At 37.6% G+C, this 11577-nt stretch overlaps 1 protein-coding gene across 4 annotated transcripts in view; it reads right to left on the minus strand.

Annotated features, from left to right (window-relative positions):
* PRPSAP1 (phosphoribosyl pyrophosphate synthetase associated protein 1) overlaps nt 1-9006 on the minus strand; it is a 28515-nt gene extending 19509 nt beyond the window's left edge. The window contains exons 1-3 of one of the 4 annotated variants that reach the window (XM_039327929.1): nt 8881-9006; nt 7440-7551; nt 1194-1246 (exon numbers count right to left, since the gene is read on the minus strand). In XM_039327929.1, the coding sequence (XP_039183863.1) occupies nt 1194-1246; nt 7440-7522 (136 nt within the window). In that variant the 5' untranslated portion in view covers nt 7523-7551; nt 8881-9006. Of the gene's footprint in view, nt 1-1193; nt 1247-7439; nt 8733-8880 lie in introns of those variants that run through there. The other 3 variants (XM_039327928.1, XM_039327930.1, XM_039327926.1) reach the window with 3 other exon arrangements.
* Nucleotides 9007-11577: the final 2571 nt, after the last annotated feature.

The following is an 11577-nucleotide window of genomic DNA, read 5'->3' on the forward strand; positions in this document are numbered from 1 at the left end:
TAAAGCCTATTATGGTAGTTTTTATAAGCATAAACACAGCATAAGAAGCTCACCACACAGAAATGAATCTAGTTCAACAGTTACCCAGTCATAGATATAATCCAGAAATGTTCCAAAATGTTGTGGAAGCAACAAGGTAACCAAAAATCAACTAATCTCACTGGCCATCTTAAAACCAGAAAAGAATAGGATCAAGAGCAGAAACTATCTTTAGGTTTCAAACACATTTATTGTTTTTTGTATGTTTTGCTTATACCTACTGTATCTATGAGTCTTTAGGTCCCTCAGATCTGGAGAGGCCCCTCAGATCTGGAGATACTCCATCTTTGATCTTGGATGGAGCAGCATTTACTTCTTTAAGGATGGCACATAATCTGGGAGGCTTCTTGGATTTGCAGTTCTTGCTTGAAGAGCAGGTGCTAGCTGTGGCCAATACTTTCTGGCACATGGGGTTGTGGTATTTTCTAGATTGGAGCTCCCAATCACCCATGATCTAATCACCTCATTGTTTGACTAGCCCATTGTGCTGAACATGGGGCTGGCCTTGAATTGCACCTGGACAGTTCAACTGGTCCAGAATGTGGCAGTATGAGCAGTCATGGACATGCCTCTGTATACCCACGTAACACTTCTGCTTTATGAACTGCATTGATTTCTGGTTTGCTTCCGGGTGTGATTCAAGGTGCTGGTTGTTACCTATAAAGTCCTACATTGCACAAGACCTGATTACTTGCGGGACTGCCTGTCTCTCACAACATTTGCCATCCGATTCAACCCTATAGGATTGGCATACTCCAGGTTTGTCTGGTTAAATAATGTCATCTATTGGGATCCTAGAAACATGGTTTTTCTATAGCAGTACCTGTTCTTGAGAACTAGATTTCCCTTGAGATTTGGATGGCCCCCACTCTGCTATTATTCAGAAGCACCATGAAAACCTGGTTCTTCACCCAGGCTTTTAGCAAGGGAGAATGAGCTTCACCTTGTTTGCCATCTTTAACTTTTAACCTTTATTGTTTTTACTGTATTATTACTATTACTCATATACACTAGATTGGTCTGGTCAAGTAGCTTTTCTTTTTGTGAGTTTCTAAATGTAACAAAGAATGCTTGCATAGGCCTGTGGCATTTTAAATTGTTTATCTGATTGTATCCGGCTTCTATCTCACATATTTTTTATTCTGCTGACATACCTCCATTGGTTTCTTGGTACACCACAGATTTTCCAAGTTCAGCACCAAGACGCCTAAAAGAGAAGTATTTTCAAGATTTAGATTCTATATAATAGCTTTAATATGAAACTGTTTATTGTGCAATTAGAACAGTAAAGCTCACCTGTGTACAAAAATTAAACCTTAATTCTACTTTGTGAACATTAGAAATGCAAAACTGAATCAAATCAAGGCATCTCTTTTCCAGCAATTTCTTCCACCAACGGCAACCAGATTCTAATGAGAATCCACAAACACAACCTTGCCAAATAGTATTTGTGTTTCCAAACAACTGGTATTTGGGGCTGGTATTATCTCTGATCCTTGAGATAACATAACCATTATTATTCCTAACCACTGATCTCATTTACTGCTGTGTAAAGCAATCACGTTCCTTTTGCTGCCTAGCCCAACATTAATTTTATATTTACAAGTTAAATTTAGTTATTTAAAATATTTAAACCACAAATCATAATAAAGCTGTGCAGAGTACAACATTAATATTTATTTCAATGGCCATCTTGCAATCTTCCTTAATGGCTTTTAAAATATGGCTTCTGGAAGTTGTTTGAACCCTGTACTGATGAATCAATCTACTGCATTGCCTTTACAGCTTTCTAAGAGTAAAAAAAGAAGAGCAACTATGTATGTAATTATGAGCTTTCTGAAGAAACTGATTTTGTACCAGAGGAGTCTTATTTTAACACTATATTCATTTCTAATTATATTAAATCTGCAAGTTAAAACCTCCAAAGACCAAGCACATATTACTTTGGAAGAAGTTCAGAAAGTATGATTTATTTATTTACAATGCTCTGCACTTGCAGATATGTTACCCCTAAAAAAACCTGAACAAGTGTTAAAAATTTTCAGTTTGTTTGTGCAAAATTTCAAGAGCATTCAGGCAGAACAATAAACGTAGATCTAATAAATGTTATATCTAAAATAAAATCTAAAAATGCAGACATAGTATCACTTTGATCAATATTCACTGTTCTTCAAGTTAAAACAATAATTCCCTCTAATAGGAATTTTGCACAAAAAAACATGTATGGTACTTCCCAGTAGAGTTCAACAAGCCCTTCTTTGCCATAGTCTCTACAGATAGTCCTTGATCTACAGCTGGTCTCTTAATGATGGTTCAAAGTTATGATGGCCACATTTGTCCCCCCCCCCTGTCACATGATCACATTTGGGCACTTGGTAACCAGCTCACTTTTATGGTGTGATTTATGACTTTTTTTAGTTTCTAGCATTTATTTCTTTTTGGCAAAAAATATTCATTGGGGAAAATTGTTTCATTTAACAACTGCAGAATTCACTTAACAATCGCTGCAAAAAATGTCAAAAAAAATCAGGTCTAGTCACATGGTGCTTTGAATTATAAGCACAACAATTTACAACCATAATTCCGGGCTCAATTATGGTTGCAAGTCAAGGACCACCTGTACTACCTTAAATACATAGAAAACTTCAGTTTTTCAGTGACAATTACCTAATCATGAAAGGTTTTGATTTATGATAAAGATTTGTATCAAGGATTGACTTTCAATAGAACAGAGCAAGGGAGTTACTCTGTTCTGCACAAAATTCTAACCAGAATAAAGCTTGTGTCTAAATAGTTTACCAATGGGTTATCATAACTGCTTTCTTTTCTCTTACTTTCTGGTCCTAGCCTATAAATCACTTTATTGATTTATAGGCTAGGACTAGAAAGTAAGGAAAGAGACTAAGATCTGTGGCTAATAAAAGCTGATCCTGAGGTACAGGAACCTTATTATTCTCTATTTATCTTGGGTAAGAGAAGTCTGTGATTATTTGTGCACGAAAACTTTTAGCTAGACAAAACATATAAATTATTATTTCTCCAATGATTTTTGTGTGTGTTTTCTTCTTCACAAATGTAAACATTTAATAGCAAAGTAAGAGGGAATAAATCTGGGATCTTTCTGAAAATGTTAACACAAAATGTTCTTATTAGAGTAAATTATTACAGGTTGAAGAATAGAATGTATATATATATGTATATATATATATATATATATATATATATATATATATATATATATATATATATGTTTTCTGAGGTTTTCGCGAGTATTTGTATGTAGGTCTTTGGTTTTTCGGGTTTTCTCCCGCGTAAAATTGGAAGTGTCTTGGCGACGTTTCGACGAAGTCCCATTCGTCATCTTCGGGCTGGTGTTTTCAGCTTCGTGTGGGTCTGGTGTCATTCTTTGCTGCTCAAAGCACGAAGCTGAAAACACCAGCCTGAAGATGACGAGAGAACGACAGAAGAAATCTTTACTCCGATTCCCCCCCCACCTATCAGCTGTTCAGCAGGGAATGCTAGCACAGTCTAGGAACCACGCGCAGACGTCTATGGAACCCGTTTGAATCACCTTGTTAGAAACGGTCTCTCAGCCCTGAAGATGTTGGGGAGTTTTCCCAACGAAAGCTTGGCAACCTTTTAATATAGTAAAATACTTTAATTGAAGTATTTTAACTTTAAACTCTCCTGGTGAACGCGCTTTATTCATTCCATTTATATATATATATATATATATATATATATATATATATATATATATATATATATATATATATACATACATACATACATACACATACATACATACATACATATATATATATACACACACATATATATAGTCAAAATAATGATCACCAAGAGAATATCTATCAAAAATAGAATTTAATCCACCAAGCTTTCGTCAAATACATTTGACATCGTCAGGGTTAAAAGGCAAACGCCGGGGGAAGTCTTATATACAGTTGTTTAATGCCTGTTTCCGGCTCCTCGAGCGTGTCATCGGCCCCAGCTGATTGAGTTGAGTCCCAAGCACACGCCCCACTTCAGCACCTATCCTCTTTCCATTGCTAATTTTCATTCTGTCATACGTTACTCCATTAGCTGTTTCAGGGTTGGTCCGGTTGGGGGTCAGGATCTTTTCTCCTCCCCTGCTCATAACACGCTCCAGGAGCCGGAAACCGGCATTAAACAACTGTATATAAGACTTCCCCCGGCGTTTGCCTTTTAACCCTGACGATGTCAAATGTATTTGACGAAAGCTTGGTGGATTAAATTCTATTTTTGATATTCTTTTGGTGATCATTATTTTGACAATATGAATACTCCCAAGAGTCGCATTTTTGTTTTTATTTCTAATCAAGTGTGTGTGTGTGTGTGTGTGTGTGTGTGTGTGTGTGTAGGTCTTTGGTTATTCGATTTTCTCCCACATAAAATTGGAAGTGTCTTGGCAATGTTTCGACAAAGTCCCATTCATCATCTTCAGGCTGGTGTTTTCAGCTTCATGCTTCGAGGAGCAATGTGTGGTCTTAGCTGTTTCTTCCTTTTAACTGCCAGTGGGGGTATGAACTGATTGGGTGGGAGCTTGGCTGTGTTCTGATTGGGTGGAGGTGTGTTCTGATTGGTTAGGGGTTTGGCTGTGCTCTGATTGGATGGGGGGTTGGCTGTGCTCTGATTGGGGGGGTTGGCTGTGCTCTGATTGGATGGGGGAGTGTTCTGTTTGGGTGGGGGCTTTGTTGTGCTCAGGTTAGTCTGAGTTGCAGGGGGATTTAAGATGGTGGGCTGCCTTGCTATTTTTTGGCTTTGTGTTCGTGGTCGTGCCTCATCTTCATGGTGGGTGTCAGTTTGCTTCATGTATGGATTGGAGGAGTTTAAAGTGGCTAATGATGCAGCGGTGGTCTGGCTTCTGGTTTGTGGTCGTGCCTCATCATCGGTGTGGCTTTGGGTTTGCTTGTTGCGTGAATGTGTGGTGGTGACATCCTGTGTGGTTTTAGTGAGTGTGGATCTGGTGTCATTCTTTGTGTTAGGGAGTCGTTTGTCAATAAGGGCCAGTTTCCAAATGGCTGGTAGGCGGGAGGTATCATCTCGTTTGTTCATGCTGTGTGGGTATTTTTCTATCTCGATGGCTTCTCTGATTATTCTGTTATTAAAGTGTTCAGTTTTGGCGATAGTTCTGGTATTTTTAAAGTCAATTTCATGTCCTGTGGCTTTAAGGTGTTGAACCAGGGGAGATGTTGGTTCCTCTTTTTTGACTGAGTTCTTATGTTCTTCAATGCGTGCACTTATTCTTCTGTTGGTTTGTCCGATGTATGTGTTGGGACAAGCGGTGCATGGGATTTCATATACTCCTTGATTTTCTAATTCAATTTTCTCTTTGGGGTTTCTTAGGATGGTGGATATTTTTCTATTTGCACAACAAATACCTTAAATATATATATATAATGGTATATGCTACTTCTATTCTGCTTTTTAATTGCAACATTATATATATTTTAAGTCTGCTTTCATTTTACTTGAAACGCTTCATACAATTAAGGAACTAGAAACTAGTAATCTACTATAACATCATTAATGTAGAATGCATACAGAGTAGAGAATCAGCTTGCACTACAAGTCCAATATTCAGTAAGTCTATTGGATAGAATTTAGGTCTCCCTATTCTTTTTATTGGATGGGGCTTTCCTTCTTACGATCGGTAACAGTTTGAGATAGTTAATCACTAGTTAAATTTACAGCATTTGAGGCTAAAATACCAGAGTATGGAAAAGCCTTAATCAGCTTTCCAGGAAACTGACTCAAGATCAGCCAGTCCTAGCAAGTTTCCACACTAGTAAATAGCAGAAACACTACTTCTTCCTCTGACAATCTTAATCAAACTTTGGCTGTCAATTTATGAAGCTAACCAACCCAAACCCACTCAATATGGTAGGACTTTGTATAAACTTATACAGGGCAGTGTTGCGTTCCTTAAAATATTAAGAGGGTTAAAAACCCTTATAAAGTTCACATCATCTCAAATGAGACAATGAAGAGTTATCAGAACAAATGAGGTGGTACAACAAGAACTGATAATCTTCCTTTTTACAAGTAAGGAATTAAAGAAGTAAGCCCGCTGAATGAAACTGACAATCAAGTTATAAAGGACAGCTATAGGAAATAGTCCAGAACTGCAGATATAAGGTCAGTCAAACTGAACAGAAAAGTTCAGATTGAGTAAAGCCTGGTAAGGTATTAGATATGGAGAAAGAAAAGGGTTTTCCAGCATTATTATCTATTATATATCTACTCTATGCTTTTAACAAATTTTGATAGACAATGTATGATGAATGAGACAAAAAGCTGAAACAATATATGAAATTGATCCCTGTATCTACTTACTTCCAATCTCAAAAAATAATACATAAGCAATATTTTAAACTTGCACATAAGAAAACAGAGCTTCAAATATATAGCATAACTGTGAATACAGCATGTAAATGCCAAGATTAAAAAAATAAAAAGTGTGTATCAAAAGTTTTTCTAATGCTATTTTATATATCAACATTGCACCAAAAAGCATGGTCTCATCAGAAGACAGCTCAAGTAGGCAGAAACTGAGAGTATCAACCCCCCAGATTCTCATCTATGTGATATTAACGAAAAGTCAACAAGATTATTCCGTTAATAGCTTTCAAATTAACCATCATTTTGTTGACTGTTAATCAGCAAAAACTGGGGCCTATAGAATCTTATCATTCTATACCACTATCATTTAGTGATAGGTAGAACATAGGGACTCAGCTTTGACTCTGAAAGCTTTCTTGAGAGCAGAGCAAAATTTTGTGTTTCTAATCTTGTAAAACATCAGAGATACACTAAAAAGAAATGCCATCTCTTCTAGCTCCATAGCATTTTAAAATTAATATTACTATTACCTCTCTTCAACTGCAAATATAGATTTTGGTTGGCTGTCAAAATAGCCACTGAACCATTAGGTGGGATGTGCAGGGGGCAAACAATTATCAATAGTACAACCTAAATGTAATAAATTATACAAGTTAAATATAAAATACTATATTGATTAATGTACATAAGGGCTTTGTTTCTCAGTTGTGTGAATGGAACCAAAACATGCATATAAATAATTTCTATGAATGCTTACTGTCTATTAAAGTCTAATCTAAAATATTTAAAATACTCGCTGTAATTTAATAATTGTTATAAGACTTTGCTTCTTTAAATGAAAATAAGATTCTTCAGTTTTGAATAACATATATTCTTGAACTATACTGAAAAACTGTGGCAAACCTACTTCTCCTTGGCAATTATTGTCACAGAATTTACACGTTTTATAGTAATTGCCACGGACTACAAGTCATTAAGAGAGAAGAATGCAGTGCTAAAAATTGTAATACACTCACTCAGTGATCCTCTTGGCCAGTTCTGTGCAAGCTGCTGAGGAATTTGCTGAGAAGACCCGGTAGCCACTTCTGGCTGCATTCATTGCCAAAGAATCATGCAACCCCCTTTGAACTCGAGAGTGAGAAAACACAGATTTATAAGGTAACAGCAGTTTCCTTGGCATCCTCTTTAGTTCTCCAAATACTAATGTCACCCACACTGCACTGAGATAGTGATGGTGATTAAAAAAATCTGATTAGAAAAGACTGCCTGTTATCCAATTATTATAATTAGAAAAAGTTACATTCAAAGAAGCAGCAGAACTAAAAATAATTAGGTGAGGGAAAGCCCTTCAGCAAGACATAAAGTTATCAAGGCTGGACATTTGCCACAAGGAGTCAGAAAGTCTTAAAAACAAGCAGTCATACTGATTATCAACAACGTGGAATATAACAGGCAGAAAGAGTTGCTCAGGGAGAAAAGGAGATTTTACATTTATTGCAAAAAAAGGTTGAGAGGGCTGTTCTCACTAAGATTACAGCGGAGAGGCAATGAAGGCAACAAGCTATGAGGCAATGCAATTTGGTTACATACCAAACAGGGAAGACAGACACAGGAGGAGAGTCAATTTCTCTAGACAAAAGGGATAGTTCTGGAGAGGGGGGCGGGAGGCTCTGGCAGCCCCAAAGAAAGTTAGTTACAGGAGAGCAGAATAGGGTCTTCTCGGTAGGGCCTCTGAGGGAAGGCAGAAGGCCCCCAATCAAGGAGAAAAGGGAAAGTGAAAAACTGGGAATGGAGGAGAGGCGAAAGGCAGCCACTTTCCTGGGACTGGGGGGGAGGGGGGAAACTGAGGAGTGAACCTATGCAGTTAATTCAGAGGACCCGGAGACACGGTTCTGACTGAGGCAAAAGGAAAGGAGAACCTTTTCCCACTGGGAAAGTACAGGGAGGCAGAAGGCTCGGGCGGGTGGTGAGGCAGGCAGAAGAGAGGGATCGAAAGGCGGACTAAAACCAAGGCTCGTTTCGAAAGGAGAGCCGTGAGGAGAAGGCGCGGAGACACACACACGCGGGAAGAGCGAGGAGAAAGTAATATGATGAGGCAGGACGGAGGAGTCGAGCAGAAGCTTCCGGAGAAGCAGAGGCAGGTCCCGGGAAAAAAATCACAGAAGCAGCCGTTGTGAACACGTCGCTTCGCGGCTGCCGACCTCTCCCTTGGCCCCGCTCGCTCTCAGCCTCAAACTCTGCGAGACTCAAATCCGCCAGTACGCTCGGAAGAACAGAGACGCCGCGCTAGAGCGCCCCCTCCCGCCCTCAGCGGCCATTTTGTCTCAGCGCTTCGAATTGTAGCTGCTCTCGCCTGTAAGAGGCAGACATATTGAGTGAGGGCAGAGGGGAAACGGTCCGTCGCTACCTATCTACCGCTTTCCCTTTAAGCACACGGGCAGACTTCGGTCGACTCACCTCTTAAAAATTAAAACGCTGGGCCACTCGGCAAACGGTTTCATTCACCTTTTTACACCGTGGAGGATTCTTTTCCATCAATAAAGATGGTTACCTGTCTTGGCGGGCCAAGTAACCGTTACAGGGGAAATCTCCTTTGAGAGGAACTTAATGGTCGTTGCAACGGAAGCGGGCGGAGCTAGAATTTTGTACTTGAGGGCCGTAGGGAAAAGTGCTTGGTTATTGCAATTTTAACTTAGAGGAGAAATAAGTTGGACAAAAGTGTCTGGAAGACTATTTGTTAAAAACTTGAGCCGCGAATGTATGTATGACAGATATGTACGTATGACATATGTATGTATGATAGATATGTATGTATGCTCCTGCTACATCTAAACAGTCTACTCATGTTGGAAATCTTGTAAAGTTGGACTACAATTCCCATGTTACCAATCAGCACGCAGAGTGGCTTAAAGACGAGGCGTTTTGGAGCTATAGTTCCAAGGTATACGGAGTCCTGGCGTATATAATGTGTGATGGCAAGGGAATGTAAGGACAGATATGTTCAATAACGAGTCGCCTGTCCAGGTTTGTTAGATGAACTGGACTGCGCATGCGCTGACATTGCTTGCGGTTGCGGGGATGCTAAACTGCCTGGCACCCAAAAAAGACCACGTGAGCTGTCACTTAACGAGATCGTTCTGGCTCAGTTTAACCATTACCGTAATTTAGAAAAACTACTAAACACTTCGAAGGTTTGGTCTTGTTATCAGCTCTTCAAAAGTGCAGTGGCAAGACGGCTGCCAGATCTGGGCTGCAAAAATGCGGACGATCGTGGGTTAGCAATAAAAAGATTTTCTGAATCATTTTGCTGCCAACTTGTGGTTGTCCGCATCTTTCAATCTTGATCTGACGGGTTAACGGGCAGTGTTTCCTCAGGTTTTCAGTCTGTTCTGATACTGGTAGTTGTAATGATTTGATACCTATTAATGAGTAGCAGAAAAAATAGGAAATTTTATTTCAGATGTGATTATTCTAAATTCCTTCTTTAGGATACAGTATTCCATTTAATTTTATATTTTATACTGCTTTCCAAATAATAATTGATGGAATTCATTTTATGAATTATTCTAGATAGGTGACTTTGCCATATACTTTGTTCTATTTTAGCCATTTTAAATAAAATACATGATGAAATACATTTAACTGCATTAAAATGCAACAATGATGCTGCAAATAAAGCACAGCTTTTGCATAATACAACAGAATTGTTATGACGAAGGAAATCATTCTGATGAAGACTCTGTATATAATTCTGAACACTTTGATGGAAATGCATACAAACTGATAATTAGAAATGTAAAACATAACTGTAAACATCTTAATATGGTTTTAGGAGTATTAATATGATTTGCTGTATGATAACGGTATATGCTTAAAATTGATAATACATAAGATCCAGTAATAAACAAATGGAGGGGAAGCTGAATGAAAAATAAAATGTATTTTATTTTACATGTATTTTATTTTACATTCTCCACTAATTAAGCATTGTGCAAAATGAGAACAGTTTTAGATTTTGTAGTAGAGAAAAGGAGAGAAGCCTGTTCTCATTTTGCACAATGCTTAATTAGTGGAGAATGTAAAATAAAATACATGTAAAATAAAATACATTTATTTATTTATTCTCTTATCTTCAAATAAAATACATTTAAAAGGCAAATGCTAGCATTTCAAACATCAATATATACTTCTTTGTGGAAAATGAAGTTATAATTCCCTTCCATAGCCAGCTTACTAACTTCATATGACATGTCCTAAAATCTTCCAGCATTTGTTTTGTTTTGAAATAAACATTGAACGTTTCGCTTCAAAAACAAAGTCCAATTGCCTTGTGAAAAAGCAGCCTTGGGATAGCAGGAAACATTGTGGTTGAAAATGGCAGCTGAATCCAGTCTGTTGATATCTCTCTGGAGAGAGGAGAGAGCTTGAGATAGCCCATTTATATACTGGACAGTTGGGGTAAGTACACTGCAGGAACTGACCTTTGCGATTGCTTTCAAACAGCTGAGATTTGCAGGATTCCACTAAATTCATAGCCATCAATGCAGCCTTTCAAGGTTCAACCAAACCTCACTTAATCATTTTGGAGTTTACTTTTTTTCTGTTGCATTTTAAAGGTTAAGGACCTTCGGAGCTGCAAATGTGATCGTATTCACTGAGTTTTTCTTCAGTTTTTAAGAAAGAAGTTTTAATTATAATTTGGGCTTTTGCAAAAAAAAAAGCAGAAGTGCTGATTTTATAATTTTTTAAATGAATTAGGGGTCCAGATGGACTTGAATTAGAACTTTGAAATTACAGTAACTATCAGAATCCTTTCTGTGGAAAGATTTCTATGTTTACATCAAGAATTGATGGCTTTGAAAGTTGGTCACTAGAGGGCATCAGAAGGAAATAAATTTATCAATAAATCTTTTAAGAGAAATTATGATTATTGGGCTCTGAAAATAATTTTAAAGTTATCTGTTATTATAGAAAAACTGGATGATGTCATTAAAGAGGAAAAAATTCCATCGAATAAAACTGAAATTTATTTGAATGTGGATTTTAAAATGACAGCATATAACAGATGGAAAAAGTTCAAATAGTGGGGATAAATTAAAAAAATGCATTTGCAAATGAGACTTATTGATTATTTAACAATTTAAAAAACACACA

The sequence above is a fragment of the Crotalus tigris genome, unplaced genomic scaffold, assembly GCF_016545835.1.
Source record: "Crotalus tigris isolate CLP2741 ecotype Arizona unplaced genomic scaffold, ASM1654583v1 scf7180000024370.6872682, whole genome shotgun sequence".
Classification (NCBI taxonomy): Eukaryota; Metazoa; Chordata; class Lepidosauria; order Squamata; family Viperidae; genus Crotalus; species Crotalus tigris.